Source organism: Danio aesculapii, chromosome 22 (genome assembly GCF_903798145.1).
Source record: "Danio aesculapii chromosome 22, fDanAes4.1, whole genome shotgun sequence".
NCBI lineage: Eukaryota > Metazoa > Chordata > Actinopteri > Cypriniformes > Danionidae > Danio > Danio aesculapii.
The window spans coordinates 31313185-31334331 of NC_079456.1; the positions used below are offsets into that span (position 1 = coordinate 31313185).

General features: G+C 35.0%; 1 protein-coding gene across 1 annotated transcript in view; it reads left to right on the forward strand.

Moving 5' to 3' along the window:
* Positions 1-21147, forward strand: part of rbm20 (RNA binding motif protein 20) — a 152908-nt gene that overhangs the window by 121429 nt on the left and 10332 nt on the right. The window contains exons 6-12 of the mRNA XM_056447751.1: positions 5266-5409; positions 8313-8444; positions 8521-8600; positions 13180-13744; positions 14950-15042; positions 16007-16544; positions 17434-17541. Of these exons, the coding sequence (XP_056303726.1) occupies positions 5266-5409; positions 8313-8444; positions 8521-8600; positions 13180-13744; positions 14950-15042; positions 16007-16544; positions 17434-17541 (1660 nt within the window). The remainder of the gene's footprint in view (positions 1-5265; positions 5410-8312; positions 8445-8520; positions 8601-13179; positions 13745-14949; positions 15043-16006; positions 16545-17433; positions 17542-21147) is intronic.

Consider the following 21147-nt stretch of genomic DNA (forward strand, 5'->3'; position numbering starts at 1 on the left):
ACAGACCACAACTGAAATGTGACGAGTGAAGAAATGTGAAGGTGTTTACTCAGTTGTTAATGTTTTTTTTTCTGTGTGCATATGTGTGGCGTATAACTTACAGAATGTTTTAGGTCTCAAAGCCCCTATATTTTATGTGTATGGATTATTTGTAGCATATGGAACCCATCGTCACATGCAGAAAAAAGGTGAATAAGCGCTATCTACTGGAAGAGAAGTGACTCTACCTTTTTATCCAGCTATTCTACTTTTTTCATGTAGCATAATTTCACAATCCTTAAGTCAAATCATTCATGCTTTTACATCATTTTTTGGAATTATGCAATATAATTTTAAAAATATGTCATATATTTACATATATTATCATATATTTATATATATTTTGATTACTTGTGTTGATTTAGTTTACAGTGTACACCTTATTTATATTTTAAATCATACTTGTTTCTAGCTACTTTTTTATTTTATTTTATTAGAAATTGGGTTTCCAAGTCAGCCACTTTGCTTGTAAATAAATCTACAATTGGAGTTGGTCATGAAAAATCAGGATTGCTGTATTTCTCCTTACAGTGTATGATGTTTGAATGAGTAAGGTGGAGGATTGGCGCTCGCGTGTAAATTGCAGTGTAAACAGTGACCCGCCTCTCTGACCCTCTGCTGATGCGGAATGACATCACATTTGCTGCTGTCAATCAAATCCTACCTCCTGCATGTAAAAAAACAGCCTGTTCACTGGAGCTTATGTTACTCCTGTAAAACTGAGCACAGCTTCATCTGACCGTGTGTTTAGATTGTGCTATATACATACAGGCATACTTACTCCCAGGGTCATTTATATCGAAGTTGATATTTAGATGCACCATATTGGTGTTTTGTAACATCTAGTTTTTATGAGGTGGGTTGTTTGCCCAACACTCAACCCCCAACCTGGAGGACCAGGACACACACACATACACAAGGGCCAATTTGGCTTACCCAATTCACCTACAGTGCATGTCTTTGGACTGTTGGGGAAACCAGAGCACCCGGAGGAAACCCACGTGGACACGGGGAGAACATGCACACAGAAATGCCAACTGAGCCATCCGGGGCTCGAACCAACTCAACTCAACTCAACTCAATTTATTTCTATAGCACTTTCAACAAACCACAATAGGTACCAAAGTGCTGTACATACATGATTAAAAGCTAAAGAAAATAAGTGTGTTTTCAGTGACCTATGAAAAGATTTAAAAGTTGGAGCTGTTCTTAAGGAGAGTGGAAGATCTTTCCAGAGTTTTGGAGCTCCTACTGAGAAAGCTCTATCACCTCAACATTTTAAGCATGATCAGGGAACTTGCAGATAGAGACAATCCTTAGAGCGAAGAGATCTCACAGGTTGGTGTATAATATTAGCTCAGAAATATACTTAATGGCCAGGCCATGGAGGGATTTAAAAACCTACAACAGAACTTTGTACTGAATTCTAAACTGGATTGGCAGCCAGTGTAGAGAAACCAGTACAGGTGTAATGTGTTCTCGTTTTTTTGTGCCTGTTAAGAGCCTGGCAGCTGCAATCTGGACCAGCTGCAGTCGCGCGAGAGAGGCCTGACTCACTCCCAGATACAATGCGTTGCAATAGTCCAGACGAGAAGAGATGAAAGCATAAACAACCTTCTCCAAATCACTGAAAAAGAGGACAGACTTCAGCTTGCCAATATATCTAAAATACAAAAAACTATTTTTGACAACCACATTAATTTGCAGATCAAATTTTAGCTCAGAGTCAAAGATGACACCAAGACTTTTTACAGAGGAATGTATTTTTCCAGGAAGCAATGACAGATTGCCATTAGAATCTGAACCTTTTTGGCCAAAAACACTGAATTCACACTTGTCTTCATTTAGTTGGAGAAAATTATTTGCTAACCAACACTTCACATCAGCCAAACAATTAAACAAAGCCTGAAGGGAGGATTGATCTCTAGATTTTATAGGGAAGTAGATTTGAGAGTCATCAGCATATAGATGGTAATTTATGCCATGCTTTTCAAAAATTTTTCCTAATGGAAGTAAGTAAAGTTTAAATAAAACAGGAGCCTGTATCGAGCCCTGCGGTACCCCACACATTAATTGAATGACAGATGAAGAAGAGTTGCCCAAACTGACTGAGATAGTTCTATCCTTCAGATATGAGAAGAACCAATGCAAGGCCAGACCCTGGATACCAGCGTGTTCTCTAAGCCGATCAGTGAGAATGTCATGATCCACCGTAACAAAAGCAGCAGTGAGATCCAACAGTAGAAGAACAACAGCGCTACCTGAATCAACCTCCAACAAAATATCGTTTGAAACCCTCAATAGACCGGACTCTGTGCCATGACCAGCTCTAAAACCAGACTGAAACTTGTCAAAAATATTATTAGACAGGAACTCATTCAGCTGTACAAACACAATCTTCTCTAAAATCTTTGAGATAAAAGGCGATTTAGAAATAGGGCGAAAATTCTTCATGTCTGAGGCATCAAGATTCACCTTCTTTAGTAGGGGCTGAATAACAGCATGTTTAAAACTACTAGGAACAATACCAGTAGACAAACTACTATTAACAATTGAAAGCACACTTGGACCAATTGAGTGCATCGCCTCCTTAAATAAGGAAGCAGGAATGACATCACATGACGAACCAGCCACTTTCTTGCTGTGAGGCGACAGCGCTACCCACTGCACCACCTTATATACACATATATTATAAGTAAATATTCTGTAGGTGTAATATATACTACAGTTTTTTTGGGAGTATTTTCTGTCTTTCTTTCTTTCTTTAAATTCTTTTTTTTCAACTATTTTATGATGCATTCATTTGATCTAAAGTGACAATATGATTTATATTTATAATGGAATGATTTATAAAGGATAATGGGATCGAAATATTGTAATTATATTTCACAAAACCTCAAAAGAAGAAGACTTCAAAAGCATCCAAAACTTACTCCAAACCTTTGAACACTACTACAGATTATTATATTAATTATTATTATTATTATTATTATTATTATTATTATTATTATTATTGTTATTATTATTATTATTATTATTATTATTATTATTATTATTATTATTATTATTATTATTATTATTATTATTATTATTATTATTATTATTATTTGCACACAATTCATCATGGCATAATAACAGAATATAAAATAATTACTAATCCTCATGAGTAAAATTTACTTAGTTCAGAGAGTATTTGGTCCCTCTTTATAATAAGGCAAACAGGACAGTAATAGCTGCTGTTTGTGGAGTTGCTTATTGATCGAGCTGATCCTCTGCTGAGATTTTGAGAGATTCAATGTATTATATTTCAGCTGATTTAACTAAGGCTGTGACTGAAGTCAGTTGTAGTTTTTTGTTTCTAAATGGCTGGTGTTCATCATCAGTCCTCAATCATCACCTAATTAACCCTTTCATTGTTTCATTAAATTGAATAACATTTACTCAATTTAGACAGGGACCAAATACTAACTAAACTGAGTACATTTTGCTGTGCATTAGAAAATTTCATTAGGTCATATTAAATCATATAATTATGGAGTAATAATTATATAATTTGGATTGTTTTAAGTACATAAAAAAATTGTTTTGTATTTTTACTTATTTTTATTTTCTTTATATTTATATATATATATATATATATATATATATATATATATATATATATATATATATTAATAAATAAATATATTACAAAGCAATCTGTCAAAAAAAGACAATTTTATCAAAATATATTTATATACTGTATATTTGTATTTATTCATAAGTTTATATTTTTCAAAAACTGATAAACCACACTTTTTCATGTTATAATAACACAACACAGAACTATATTAAATTGTCTATGTATTTTTTTATCATATTTAAAATGAAGAAGCATTTAAATATATTAATTAGAGACTCTGTGGGGCTTTTTAAATCATAAAAATAATATAATACTGATTCGCTAAATATTAAATTTAAATTTGGTAATTTGCCATTGTATAAAATTGATTATTTATAATATGTTTCTATTCACAGAAACCACACATACTCACACACTTGTACAGCTATCTTTATGGGGACTACCCATAGACATAATGATTTTTTTATGGTATATAGACTGAATATTCTGCACAACCATACTCCTAAACCCAAACCTTACAGGAAACAATCTGCATTTGTACATTTTCAAATAATGTGAGGTCAAAATTTACTAGTATACTGAACAAAAATGATTCATTGGATTTACTGATTTTTTTTTTTTTTGAGGTAAATGGTTGCAAACAAATGAATTTAAACAAACAAATTAAGTTGAACATTACTCAATTTAATTCATTTGTTCAAATTCAGCCCACATAAATTGTTTGCAACCATTTACCTTAAAAAAAAATCAGTAAATCCAATGTTTAATTTGTTTTCCAATGTATTGCTATACTAGGAATACAAAATACTGTAAAATCTTAAAATCAGCCTGAAGTGTGTCTAGGTGTAGATGCAGATATAGTGTTGTTTTCCTCCAGCAGTAGGGGGCGTCAGTTAGCAGAGCTGTCTTATCATCTTTCACCGTATTCTTCCATATTCTCCTCACTGTCCATCAGATGTAAACAATATGTAAAAGTAAAGAGTGTAATCTACACTACCTGACAAAAGTCTTGTCGCCTATCCAAGATTTAGGAACAACAAATAATAGCTTGACTTCTAGTTGATCATTTGGTATCAGAAGTGACTTATATGAAAGGCAAAGGCCTCTAGATTACGCTTATTTTACCAAAATAAAATATGATAATGTCAAATATGACAGTAAGGTTTGACTTTGCTTTGACAAAAATATTGTCACTTAACAGAAATAATGTACAGTATAGAATATAAAGTCATGGTGCAGTAGTAAAAGAATTAATATTGTGTATGACTCCCATGAGTTTGGAACGACTGCATCCATACATCTCTGCAATGACTCAAATCACTTATTAATAAAGTCATCTGGAATGACAAAGAAAGCATTCTTGCAGGACTCCCAGAGTTCATCAAGATACTTTGGATTCATCTTCAATGCCTCGTCGATCTTACCCCAGATGCTCAATAATGTTCATATCTGGTGACTGCTCTGGCCAATCCTGGAGCACCTTGACCTTCTTTGCTTTTAGGAACTTTGATGTAGAGGCTGAAGTATGAAAAGGAGCAATATCCTGCTAAATACTTTTGCCAGGTAGTGTAGTGTGTAATGTATTTCTGTCTGTCCTCTGTCAGTTTATTCAGCGGAAAGCATGTCCGGGTCGTGTGGTGCACATCTGTAACCTGCCGGAGGGAAGCTGCACAGAGAATGATGTCATCAACCTGGGTCTTCCGTTCGGCAAAGTGACCAATTACATCCTCATGCGCTCCACACACCAGGTACTGAATGCAATACAAGGTCATTTATTGTAAATACTATAGTGTTACTATTGTAAATTTTACTATTGAGTAAATCTGTTGCTTTTAAAACGATTAGTTGGCTTCACTTAAAAAAGTGAGTAAACCCGTTGTAACTTATGACATTTAAGTTGATTTAATGTAATTTTTATAAATATGTGCATGGTTTATTTACTTAAAGATTTTAAGGCAATGGGGTTACTCACATTAGTAAAGTCAACTAATTGTTTTAAAAATAACAGGCTTACTCACTTATTTTAAGTAAAGCCAATTAATCATTTTCAAATTAGCAGGTTTACTCATTCGTTTTAAGTAAAGTCAAATAATGGGTTTAACAATAACAGGTTTACTCACTTATTTTAAGTAAAGTGAACTATTGGCTTTGAAAATAACAGGTTTACTCACTTATTTAATGTTAAGTCAAATAATCGTTTTAAAAATAACAGGTTTACTAACTTATTTTGAGTAAAGCCCAGTAACTGTTGTAAAAATAACAGTTTTACTCACTTATTTTAAGTAGAGCCAACTAATCGTTTTAAAAATAACAGATTTACTCACTTATTTTAAGTAGAGCCAACTAATCGTTTTAAAAATAACAGGTTTACTAACTTATTTTAAGTAAAGTCAACTAATTGCTTTAAAAAGAACAGGTTTACTCACTTATTTTAAGTAAAGTCAACTAATGGTTTTAAAAATAACAGGTTTACTAACTTATTTTAAGTAAAGTCAACTAATCGTTTTAAAAATAACAGGTTTACTCACTTATTTTAAGTAAGATCAACTAATCGTTTTAAAAATAACAGGTTTACTTACGTATTTTAAGTAAGATCAACTAATCGTTTTAAAAATAACAGGTTTACTCACTTATTTTACGTAAAGTCAACAAATCGTTTTAAAAATAACAGGTTTACACACTTATTTTAAGTAAGATCAACTAATCGTTTTAAAAATAACAGGCTTACTCACTTATTTTAAGTAGAGCCAACTAATCGTTTTAAAAATAACAGGTTTACACACTTATTTTAAGTAAGATCAACTAATCGTTTTAAAAATAACAGGTTTACTCACTTATTTTAAGTAGAGCCAACTAATCGTTTTAAAAATAACAGGTTTACTAACTTATTTTAAGTAAAGTCAACTAATTGCTTTAAAAAGAACAGGTTTACTCACTTATTTTAAGTAAAGTCAACTAATCGTTTTAAAAATAACAGGTTTACTTACCTATTTTAAGTAAAGCCAACTACTGAATTTAAAAATAACAGGTTTACTCACTTATGTTAAGTAAATCCAACTTATGGTTAAAAAAAAAAACAGGTTCACTCACTTATGTTGAGTAAAGCCAACTTATCGTTTTAAAAAAACAGGTTTACTTACTTATTTTAGGTGAAGTCAACTAATTGTTTTAAAAATAACAGGTTTACACACTTATTTTGAGATAAGTCAACTAATTGTTTTAAAAATAACAGGTTTACTCACTTATTTTAAGTAAAGTCAACTAATCGTTTAAAAATAACAGGTTTACTCACTTATTTTGAGTAAAGCCAAGTAATCACATTAAATATAACAGGTTTACTCACTTATTTTAAGTAAAGCCAACTAATCGTTTTAAAAATAACAGGTTTACTCACTTATTTTAAGTAAGATCAACTAATGGTTTTAAAAATAACCGGTTCACTTACTTACTTTAAGTAAACTCAGCTAATTATTTAAAAATAACAGGTTTACTCACTTATTTTAAATAAAGCCAACTAACTGTTTTAAAAACAGCAGGTTTACTCACTTTTTTTAAAGTCAACTATTAATTTTTTACAGTGTACTGTATTGTTAACTATAGTGAACTGATAAGCTGTAATATATACTGTAGTTTACTTTAGCTTTTACTATAGTAAACTAGGGTGTATTATTGTTGAATGCTACAGCAATTTGTCATTTGGTATTATTATTATTATTATTATTATTATTATTATTATTGTTATTGTTATTGTTATTATATATATCATAGCAACTATAACAGATTGAAATGAAAAACCAGAGACATAAATTGATAAACTATGAGTCCATTTTGAATGTTTTATTTACAAAAAGGTTGAAGAAAAAAAGTTTTAAAAAAGGCTTAAAATGAGATAGGAGCATGACAAAAAGTTCGTTTTTCCGCTGTAATGTCTCATCTTAAATTTATTCAGCTAAAACCATATTATATATTTCTATAATTATGAAACATTTATGTTAGCATAATTTTACTAAATAAAAAAAAACATTTTTAATTATGAAGAATATAATACACAAAAAACAATTATAATATGTATTATATAATTTATAATAATATATAATTTATTTTATTTAGAGAATTTTTGACACAAAATTATATCGTTTACTACTATTACTGAAATAAAAAGAAATAATTGTAAATAAAACTAAAACTAGTTAGTTATATCTTAAATAAGCAGTAAAAACCTTAACTCTTGAGTTTATGTCATACAGTTTGTTGTAAATACAGTGCTATGCTACAAATAGACTCCGACAAGCACTATATGTACTTTATGCACTTCTCACATTAAACCCTGACACATGATGATATCTCCATCACCTCCATTCCTTCATCAAATATGACTGACTTTTTGATTAGTGCTGTTAGGATCAAATTCTGGGTTCGGTGCCAAAGTCTGAAATGCCTGCCGTTAAACTCATCTTGTAACTGTCTTGAGGATTTACGATGTGTTACACGTCAACCACACCAAAAACCTATGATGCAGAAACTAAAATATTTCAGTGTTGATGAGAAATTGAATTTGACTGCGTTGTTGTATGAAGTTTAATATCAAGAGTTTATACTACAAGGCTGTTGAGTGCTTGATTCTGATTTTGCTGTTTTGTGTTTGATTCAGGCTTTTCTAGAGATGGCGTATGTGGAAGCGGCTCAGGCTATGGTTCAGTATTATCAGCTCCAGCCGGCCACTATTAATGGACAGAAACTGCTGATCCGCATGTCTAAGAGATACAAAGAGCTGCAGCTGAAGGTACGAGACGTCTCACTTTATTAAGACTAACATATCTGAAAACAATTTAACTGAAGTGTTTTCATTTCTCATCCAGAAACCAGGGAAAGACGTCGATTCAATAATCCAAGACATCAATTCGCAGAGAGAGAGAGATGAGATGCAGGAGACTGACAGGTGAAACCTTTTTTAATATTATTATTGCTGTGTTTTTCATTTTTGAAAAGTTTTTTGTTGTAAAAGTCACAATAAATGCCGGGTCAGTAAAGATAATTATTAGATTGTGATATGTGTGTACTAGAGATTCATTTGATAAAATTTCATCTTGCAATTAAAGGCTTTCTCAATTTATTTTATATTATTGAACAAGTGTAACATTTTCAATATAAATTTATGTAAAATGTTATTTATAATTAGAATTAGAATTTTTTCTATCTACTGTATCTGTCTGTCTGTCTCTCTGTCCATCCATTCGTCCATCCGTCCATTCATCCATCTATCTATCTATCTATCTATCTATCTATCTATCTATCTATCTATCTATCTATCTATCTATCTATCTATCTATCTATCTATCTATCTATCTATCTATCTATCTATCTATCTATCTATCTATCTATCTATCTATCTATCTATCTATCTATCTATCTATCTATCGTTCTATCATTCTATCATTCTATCGTTCTATCTATTGTTCTATCTATCATTCTATCTATCTATCTATCTATATAGATTTGCTTCAAATCATCCAAATCGCAGCGTCACCCTATTCAGAAATAACAGTTTGTATGCAAAAGCTGCTAAACGCCACTTGCCTTTGACAGCAATAGCTGCTTTATCCTGAGAACCAATCGGAAGGCACTAATGGAATCATATGTTTTCAATGTAGCAGCGCGCTGATCCACCGGTTTTTATGTGGAGACTCTTTTATTCTGCTTTCGATTTTAAAAGATGGAGTTTGATGAACTGGAAGAGCCTGTCCGACCGTCAGTGGATGGCAAATGAAAATGTCCCTTACCTACTATCTATCTATCTATCTATCTATCTATCTATCTATCTATCTATCTATCTATCTATCTATCTATCTATCTATCTGTCTGTCTGTCTGTCTGTCTGTCTGTCTGTCTGTCTGTCTGTCTGTCTGTCTGTCTGTCTGTCTGTCTGTCTGTCTGTCTGTCTGTCTGTCTGTCTGTCCGGTCGTCTATCTATCTATTACAAAACTCAGCTTGACATAGTAGATTCTTTCACCTTTTTATGACAGGGCAAGGTTGATTTCAGATGCAAAATTTGTGAAAAAATATCTTATTTATTAATAACTCTTGATATTTATAGAACACATTTTTAAATTGTTTGCCCATAGGATCCGATGACATTAAACAGTGTCACATCGCATAATAATGTTGCTAAGTGTATAGAATTTAAAAGGTAAGACGTTTTCTTACATAATAAATTATTTGCTTAATGAACGTACAGTGACTTTTAGAGGTGCAGAGACACTCTTTGGGAACGAAGACGGTAAAAATACTGAACCACTTTGATGACAGACTTTGGCTAAGGCATTTTAGAATGACCAAAACAACATTTGAGATGCTTTACAATGTGGTCGCTCCACCGGCTTGTCCATTAATGCCATGTCATTGTGTCCTTTGTGTCATCACATGGTCTGTTAAAACAAAATCACATGATTTTTTTGATGTGTAAACAGGAATTTGTTGGGTAGCTGTGTTACCATCGTATAAATCTAGAAAAAACAAAAAGTGATTCAGGGGTAATTGATGTGTCGGTGCTGTTTAAATTAAGGATTCGTAATAAAATACTCAAAAAAATCAATCCAAAGCCTAAGGTGAAAATGGTTAAAAAGCCTTTATTGACAATTGTCAAAAACTGTGTGTGTATATATATATATATATATATATATATATATATATATATATATATATATATATATATATATATATATATATATATATACAGTTTATATATAGTTAAAGTCAGAATTATTAGCCCCCCTTTAAAGTTTTTTTTTTATATTTCCCAAGTGATGTTTAACAGAGCAAAGAAATTTTCACAGTATGTCTGATAATATTTTTTCTGCAGGAGAAAGACTTATTTGTTTTATTTCGACTAGAATAAAAGCAGTTTTTAATTTTTTTAAACACCATTTTAAGGTCAATATTAAAGTGGTTAAGCTATATTTTTTCGATAGTCTACAGAAAAAACCATGGTTAAATGCTAAACCAATGCTAAAAATGTATACTCATCCTGGGATTTCTATTAAAATCTGCATAAATCGGAAGATGCTAAGTCTTTTATTTTAGTATGTTGACATATTTTCAACTGAAATGGAATATTGATTAGAGGGCGAGGCTTATTTTTGTGCGTACCATTCCCTTGTAGCAAACTAACGTTAAGAGGGTCGTGGTTAAAAATATTGTGGTCAAACTGGGTAAAGTCTAGATCGGATATGCGGCCGGCCGGAAGTGCAATAAGCACATTAATAACGTTAATAAAATACAATAAATGGGAAATTTGATAAATAATAGAAATAATAATCATTAACTTCCGGCCACAAATGTATCCGATCTAGCAACAACCGTCAAACTGTCAACAGAGAAGGATTGCCACTCCAAACGCAGAAGCAACATTTTACCAACATTTTTTTTTTTTGTGGATTAACGTGAACAGATTAATCGTTCATCTAAAGAACAACAATTTGCACTAGCAGAATAAATGTCAATATTGAGTTTTTAATTTTATGCAATATTACAAAATGTGCATAGAAATACACTTGGGTCCCTTCTTGTTGTCCAAACATAAATCAATTTACTCCAATTGTTTTTGACAAATTTAAGTGGACTGAACATAAAAAAATTAAGTTGTCCTCCAAAAAACTTAACAATTGTGTTGATTCAGCTTATTTTAAATAAGTAGTTTGAACAAGCAGCAAAATCTTTTTTTTTTTTTTTCTTTTTTTTTGGAGTGTAAGTGGATGGTGTGCTGGATGCCTTTCTTTAATACCCTAATTAAATAAAGAAACCAGAATCCTCTCTTGGCTTTATTTCTTACCCAGTTTTGTTTAGGACCAGCTTTTGTAATGTTGTTCAAGGAATAATTAAATCCATACCTTACCACAAAAGGTATCTTGATAGGTTTTGCAAATGAAGCCAATGTCCACTCCAGTAAAGAAAATTAATAAAACACACTTTTATTACTTAAATAAATCCAGTCAAAAAGAAGAATAAAACAAATTCAAGAACAAAACAAAATCCTTTAATTTATCCTCCTCTAAGAATAAAGGACCGACAACTTACAGTATATAGAAGTCTGTTTAAGCAAGCTGCTGGTTTGTATGCTCCAGCCTCAATACAGTATTCAAGCCTTTGAACACAGGTAAGCCTTTGATGTTATAAGTTGCATAAGTATTTTACTACTGATTATATCTAGCTAGTAGTATATCTCTAAACATGTAAATCAACATTTGGGCAGTTCTTCAGAGTTGTCCTCCAAAGCCATAATTTTTAGCTGAGGAATGACATCTTTATTTGAAGAAAACGCTCCCATGCTTCTTCCAGGTTGCGATTGTAGCAATTTGTTCAGAGTGTCATCTAGACCAGTGGTTCTCAACTGGTTTGGCCATGGGACCCACATTTTTACATGGTCATCAAGCCGCGACCTAAATTTTTAGGAACTATACTATAATTTTAGGAATTATAATTCATTTGTATTTATTTGTTAACATACACAAGTAGTGACAGATAAATCATAAGAAAATCACCAAGACTTACAAATAAGCAATATTTTATTGCTGTCATTTAACAAAATGTATCAAATTATAGAAATATTACGAAGTAAAAGTGTCAAATACTGTAAACAGTGGTTAGGGTAAGAAAAGGTTCAGTTACCATGAACTAAATTGATTTGTTAATAAAACATTAACACTGATCCTGTTGAACAGAACAAACCAGCAAATTACAGTAAAATGATTCAAATAATCATAACCATTTTTATATTAATCACCAGTTATTTTCTCGTCTGCTATTGTGTGGGCTTTCTTGGCCTTTGCTTCACGGTGAGCTACACAGTAAGATGTGCGGAGTGCCTGTACTTGTATTGAACATGAAGATGTTAGGCACTTTTGTGATGCCCTCAGCTATTGGAGTCGTCTTTAAAAAGAGTCCACAGGTTTGTCCTTGCAACTGGGATGTTTGGTTTCTAAATGTGGTTTTAATTTAGAATGTTTTATGCTCTCTTGTGAGAGCACCTCACTACAAATGACACACTGAGGTTTTAAGCCTTTTTTGTCGTCAATATATGTAAATCCATACTTTATGGGGTCTTACTAGCGCTTCGACATATTTGTTGCTATAATTAAATGAAATTTTACATGTCAAGCAGTACGGTTGTCGGGCACGCATTTCAAAATAAAAGTCAGATATAAGCAAAATAAGTTAAAAATTAAGGTTTTGTTGTTTTTTTGACCACACACTCCGCGACCCACTGAAAATGTTCCCACCAGTTGAGAAACACTGAACTAGACCATGTCCTCCTTTAGCGCCAGCAGATGGTTGACCCACCTTAGTATGTCGCCCTTGACCTCTTCAAACTCTCTGCCGAAGACGCCTCTCTCTTCTCTTACACTTCTCATCAGTAATAATAGTTTGTGCAAGCATAAGAATATCCGAATACACAAGTGAAGTTTTCTCTACCAGACACCTCAGTGAAAACATAGTGACGATCTCTGTTGTAATTTTCGCAGGTATCTGCCAGAGCGTGCTCGATCCCGCAGTCCCATCAGTCGATCTCTGAGTCCTCGTTCTCACAGTCCCAGCTTCACCTCCTGCAGCTCTGCCCACAGTCCACCGGGACCATCCTGTCGGCCCGACTGGAGTAACGGCATGGGCCCCCGGCGGCCCTCCTGGGACTGGACATCCCATTCAAGAGGGGACGATGACCCAAGAGACGACTGGAGGAACGAAGAGGATGACCGACCAAACGGATGGCTGTCAGAGCGCAGGAAACCGTACCTTAAACCAGGCGAGCGCATCAGTCCTCGAATGGGCCCCGGAGACGAGCGGGGCAGAGACTGGTACTCCTACCACTGCATAGATGACTTTTACAAGAAAGACTCGCTGTATAAGAGCGATAAACTGAGGACGCAGCATCAGAGACATGAAGGGAAGACCAAGAGAAGGGAAGATTATCATAGATCTCGACACTCGGAGTCAGACCTGACGGACGATATGAGCTGCAGTCGGACACTTGAGGACAGAGGACGCAGCAAGAGGACGAGTCGGAGACCTGACAAGGAGACAGAAAATCAGGCATGTCCTTCTGCACATTTCTGCACATCTGTGTATATTATGTGTAGAACATTTCAGCTGAATTGCAAATATTTATATCGGATTATTATTATTATTTTAAACATTAAATATAAAGGATGTGATTTAATACTAAACAATATGAAAATATAAAACATAAATAATATAAAAGATCATATGTTAAATAATAGTTAATGTGATTTTATTTTATTTCATTAAAATACAGACGCTTGAAGTCAAAATTTGTACTGTTTTATTAATAAAACATGAAATATTGATGAATTGTTAATAAGGTTGGAATATTATATTGCATTTAAAGAATGTAGACTGAAAAAAGGAATTGCATATTAATATTTTAACATCTAAAAATATCAAATAGATACAAATTTAGATGAAATATTTATTCTTTTTGTTAAAGTATTTTGCATTTAAAATATATAATCTTTTAAAATATATTTTATTCAATAAAATTGCAATAATGCATATATATATAGTTTTTAGAGTTCTGAATATTAAGCATTAAATATCAGATATATGCAAATTCAGATGATATATAAATATGAATAAGATTTATTTTAAATTATATTGTTTACTTTATATTATATTATATTATATTATATTATATTATATTATATTATATTATATTATATTATATTATATTATATTATATTATATTATATTCATTCATTCATTCATTCATTTTATTTTAAGCTTAGTCCCTTTATTAATCAGGGGTCGCCACAGTGGAATGAACCGCCAACTTATCCAGCATATGTTTTACACAGCGGATGCCCTTCAAGCTGCAACCCATCACTGGGAAACACCCAAACACTCTCGTTCACACACATACACTACGGACAATTTAGCTTAACCAATTTAACTATAGCACATGCCTTTGGACTTGTGGGGGAAATCGGAGCACCCGGAGGAAGCCCACGCGAACATGGGGAGAACATGCAAACTCCACACAGAAATGCCAACTGACCCAGGCGAGGCTTGAACCAGCAACCGTCTTGCTGTTAGGCGACAGCTCTACTCATTGTGCCACCATGCCGCCTATATTATATTATATTATATTATATTATATTATATTATATTATATTATATTATATTATATTATATTATATTATATTATATTATATTATATTATATTATATTGTAATACTATATACAATAATTTAATACCATTACATTTTTATCTATCACAGAAAGAGGAACATAAAGCCAAAGAAAGATTGGCATCTCCTCAGAACAGCAAACCTGCCGAGTCCTCAAAGTGTGACAAACATGGTGACTCTGAGGTAAAATATTTGTTTATTTATTTATATTCTGGCCTGATATCATTTGTTAAAATGGTCATTTAGTGAGTTGTTGGGTTTGCTTAATTTAAAATGGAATTATTTGTTACAGTATTGTGTGACAAAATGTATTTACTAATATACAAATTAGTCGCTGCCTAAATTTAAATGACTAAAATCATTTCAAATGACATCAAACTGGTGTAAAACATCAAGTTAAATTTTGTATAAGCAACAACAATGTCAACCTATTAAAATTGATCACAAAAAACTGGCACCTAGCTCTCTGCTACTCTCACATGGTCGCCCATTGAAGATAAGCAGAGCTGCACCTTGTCAGTACCTGGATGGGAGACCACATGGGAAAGCTAGGCTGCTGCCAGAAGTGGTGTTAGTAGCGCCAGCAGGAGGCGCTCAACCTGCAGTCTGTGTGGGTTCTAACACCCCAGTATAGTGAAGAGGACTCTATACTGCTTAGTGAGCACTGCCTTTGGGATGGTAAGCAAAGGTCCTGACTCTCTGTGGTCGTTAAAAATCCCAGGATGTCTTTCCAAACAGAGTAGGGGTTTAACCCGGTATCCTGGCCAAATTTGCCCACAGGCCTCCTTACCATCCCCATATCATAAATTGGCTTCATCACTCTGTCTCCTCTCCACTAATCAGCTGATGTGTGGTGTGTGGTCTGGTGCAATATAGTTCTTGTCGCGTCATCCATGTGGATGTTGCACACTGCTGGTGGATGAGGAGACTCCCCCCAAAAATGTGTAAAGCGCTTTGAGTGTTCAGAAAAGCGCTATATAAATGTAAGGAATTATTATTATTATTATTATTATTAATAAAAACTTAATGTTTTAAATCAATAAAATATAACGGAACTCCAATAACTTGAGAAGTTAATTTGCATCAGTTTAAAAAATCTATGGCAGCAGCGAATTTCTCACATATTAAGACTCTTTCTGGTGGTCAGGCACAGGATAGTGGAGATGATGGAGAGGAGGAGGAGAGCTGGTATCCTAAAAGCATGGAGGAACTGGTGACTGTGGATGAAGTAGGAGGAGAAGACGACTCAATAGTTGAACCTGATCTACCTGATCTTCAAGAGGACCAGCAGAGAGTCGAATCTGTTCAATCGACAGCAGAGAGCCCTAAAACTACTGCAAAATCCTCAACCGAAGCAGCAGAAGTGCCTGTGGTCGACCCCCCTGACCCCCCAGCACTGGATCTGACCCCTGAAGAACCCTCTGGATGTCCTCAGTCCAGCCTTGGAGAAACAGCGATCGTCCCAGAGCAGACGGTTTCTCAGCTCAACCTTTTTCCATCCCAAGAGTTCAGATGCGCTTTGGAGGAGACCTGCACTGACGGCAGCACACACACACACATACCAGATGATCCCCCAGACCACACAGTTGCGGGGGAGAAGATGACAGAGTCCATTAATGATGAGGGGAAAACAGCAGAGATTGACAACAAGGAAGCATCTCTCAAACTGGACAGTCAGAAGAAAGGTACACACAACACACTTATAGGTCACAGATATAAAGCAACACCCTAGCAACAACCCAAAACCACTCTGCATTTGCAAAGCAGCACCCAAGCAACCACCCAAAATTACTCTGCAGTTGCACAGCAACACCCTAAACCCAAAAGGCAGAAAACCACTCTGCAACCACGCAACAGTCCCCTAACAGCCACCCAAAATCACTACAATTGCACAGCAACCCCCTAAAATCACTCTGCAATTGCACAGCAACACCCTAGCAACCACCCAAAATCACTTTGCATTTGCGAAGCAACCCCCTAGCAATCACCTAAAATCACTCTGCATTTGCAAAGCAGCACCCTAGCAACCACCCAAAAATCACTCTACATTTGCAAAGCAGCACCCTAGCAACCATCCAAAATCACTCTGCAGTTGCACAGCAGCACTGTAGCAACCCTCACAAAACCAATCAGCAACCACGCAACAACCACCTAGCAACCACCCAAAATCACTCTGCAATTGCACAGCAGCACCCTAGCAACCCTCCCAAGACCACTCGGCAACCATGCAACAATCCTCTAGCGACCATCCAAAATCATTCTGCAATTGCACAGCAATACCCTAGCAACCACACAAAATCACTTGGCAGCCACACAGCAAAACCCTAGCAACTGCCAATAACCAGATGGCAACTTCATAATGTCCTATAGCCACCACCCAAAGCTACTCAGCAACTGCACAACAACACACTAGCAACCAGCAAAAATCACTCGGCAACAACACGGCAATGACCTCGCAACCAACCAGAACATCCTTAAAGTTAAAAACCGCACAGGAAGAAATCGGATGAAAAAAAGGGAAAATCTGATGTCTTGATGTGATGTTTGTTTTTCCTCATTTACTTTCTCCTCTAGATATTCCTGACTCATTGCCAGCTGCTTCACCTCAGGCATCAGACATCTCAGCCGCGTCGCCCTCTCAGGAGCAGGAGAAGGCCATCAGCGAACACAGCATACCATTAGGTACATCCACCATGACTCCACATAGACTTTATTTATTTGAATTGAGAAGATTCAATAGCTGAGTCTCAGGACTGTATGGAACTCTGACAGATGACGGTTGAAAGACAAGGGTTACATGCTTCTTTTACAATGCTACCTAAACCGAGAGAGCATCCAAAACAACTACTTAACGATGTCCTCTACCATTTTCGCTGAATTGGTCACATGATTAAAAATCCGTCATTGTTTTCGAAAGCCACAGGCTGCGTCTAAAATCGCCTACTACTCGAGTATGTACTACATTCGAATTTACTACATCACTGTTAGAAAAGTTTGCTCTATAAAGTATGAATGTGAATAGATCCACCATTAATGATTATCATGCCACTTACCTGCGTCAGTTGCGTCGCTTCACTCATATTCATGAATTCTCTCATGGTGCATTATGCGATAGCGTACCGTCCATCAGAAGCGCACTTCAGAATCTCGCTGGAAGTAGTCATCTGGGAGCATCTCGCCTTCTTACCTGCCATTCTGTAAATTTGGACATACTATTCGGCTTGCATACTGTTTTTTGGTGTACTATATAGTATGGAAGTATGCCATTTTGGATTCAGGCTCAGTTTTCAGATTCCACACTGTGACAGGAAGACAACATTTTTAAGTATCCACTTTGGAGGTCATTTTAAAACAATAGCTCAAATGCCACACTATACACTATGCACTCATGCACTATGTACTTATGCACTTCCACACTCAACAGCACAGAATATGTATTTAGTGTCGTCCCAAATGGAACACTAATGTTTTTTTTACTAAGCGGAAATTCAAACTGTTTCCCAGATGACGTTTGACGGTTGCCAAATCAGTGAAATAAATGACCAAACTATCAAACAATACCTGCCATGAGTATAACCACATTCACCATCAGGAGGTGCTATAATCACTCTCCTAGGAAAATTTTGCTTTCACCATCCAAAATAAATAAAGTAATCCAACATGTGCGCCCGATAGCGCCGCCCAGTGTGAACGCACTACTTACACTATTTATACTACAAAATGGCCTAGAATAGTGCACAAGTATGCGATTTGGGACTCAGCTAATGTCTCAGGCCTCATTTACACTAATGCATTTTAGATTTGAAACCGCATTTTAGAACTAAAACGATCCACGTCCACACTGATGTTTCATCTAGCATTTCTGAAAAGATCTCAGTTCCCTCTATAACGCTGAAAACGTACGTCACTTGACAGTACATGCAAAAAGCGAAAGTTGGCAGCCACGCCTCTATTTTCCATTTTCTCCAAAGGTCTCTATTTTGGTCCATCCACACTGAAACAGAGCACCTGTGTTTCCATATTAAATGGCCTCCACAGGATTTGGTGTCAAACAAATCTCAATTTTTATTGGTTGACAACTGTAGGTAGTGTGGACGGAAGGCACAACTAGCAAAAGTTATGCATTTTAAAAGAAGTGCATTAATGTAAACAGAGCTTTAGTGTGGAGAGAAGGCCAAACAGAGAAAAATATGCGTTTTTAAATGAAACTGTATTACACTGTTAAAAATGCTGGGTTCCACACTGTTCCTCCATGTTGCCCCAACTGAAATCAATTGTTTACTTAATTGTTTTTACAGATTTTAAGTAGATTTAACATAAAACAATTAAGTTGTCCCAAAAAAACCTAAGAATTGTGTTGCCTTATCTCATTTAAACTACATTACTTTGAACAAGGAACAAAAATATATATTTTTTTACTTGAACTGAAAGACAGGGTTTTCATGATCTTTTTACAGTGACTGTGTTTACATGCACATTAGTAATCTAATGATCTGCTATAATCTGAATATAACAATAATATGACTAAGGTGTTTACATGAGTCGCTTTTGAATGTTCCTTTCATGATCCCGTTTTACATGTTATAGCACATAATTCCGTTAACGTCATTGCGTCATCCACGTTTCCTCCGGAGTTTTATGTAATTTCGGGTGATTCATTTTTATTTTGTCAACTTTAACTGCAGTTTGGCACTTTTACTTTCATTTGGGAACATTTCATGCATGCCCCACATGACAAACGAGATATTGAATGAGAGTATGAACTGCTGGAAGAGTGTTGTTTTAATGGTAATTAATACTGTATGCCTATGGGACAAAAACGTACAGCATGTAACCATTCATGCACTCTGGTCATTAGGGTTGGGTGGATAGATGATGCTATCGTCCATCGGCGATGGCCAATAGACATCACGATACATCGCAATCCTCCGCCCCACCCCCGTCGCAGCAGCAACCCACTCGCGAAAAATACACACTAAGGCCCTGTTTACACTGATACGTCTTAGTTTTAAAAATGCATTGTAAAACGAAAACGATCCACGTCCACACTGACGTTTCATCTACCATTTCTGAAAAAACCCTCCTTCCACACTATACAGCTGAAAACGCATATCACGTGACCACACACACACACACACACACACACACACACACACACACACTGTCATGCGCAGCAGTGTATACACACATCTGAGCTCCAGCAGTCAACGAATGCTTTGGATATTTAATTAATCTTGTCTAATGACTTTTCTGTCTTTTGAATCTATCAGGTAACGCGTCACACCGTCCTTACACTGCTTCAATCTTTCTCTTTCACGCTAGTACTAAGTAATTTCTGCAAAAACTTTAGTTACTGTTGGTTGGTTCCTGTTGGTTGTGCACCTTTTTACCAACCAAGTTTATCGACGCCATTATAACATTATAACGACACAATCACTCTGCCTATTCATGCCAAGTCCCACGGAAAAAGTAATTGACAGGTGGTAATTTGTGTGTAACTTATCTTTATTTATTTATGATTTGGTTATGGGTAAAACAAAGACCATGCGGGTCAGGTAGTTGAAAGAGTAGGCTACAAATAATTAATTTGTTATGAATTAATTAATTCATCGGTGCCTATGACGATGGTCATCGTCCATCGCAATGTTTCACATTAGACATTGTATGATGCCAAATTGGTCGACATCAACAACCATACTGGCCGAGAGCATTCATGTATAAACAGGAAGTACGTGCTTCACTCTGCATTTGGTTACTTGTCAACAACACTGACTTGTTGAACAATGAGCATTAGAGAACAAACAATGAGGTTGAATTGTTACTTAAAGAAACAAATAAACATAAGATGGCTAAAAATGCTAAAATTGACCTCAATGCGAGCAAAGCTTCCATTTCTGTGTCCATTACGTTGTTTACAGGTCATTAGATCTGGTCTGTCATCTTCCTGTAGATTTATAGGGAATAAGGGATATGCAATGACTCAAAAGACATATGCTGCATCTCATTTCGCATACTGTCCATCTTAAATGGTATTCAAAAATAGAATTAGTGTGTCCCAAACTATAGTATGTTGAAAATAGTATGCCAATAGTTCCCGAATGGTCTACTATTTCTGTTAGAAATTTGAAGCGGCATCAACTGAAATGTCTTGACACGTTACAAGTTCCTTGAAGTGCTTTGAAATGCAGTTTTGTTCAACAAGCGGACAGCGAGGCTTTCTGATCAGCTCTGGCTCTGATGTGGGCTCTCAGTGGGAAACTGAAGCCTTTAAGGCTGGTTGATGTCAGT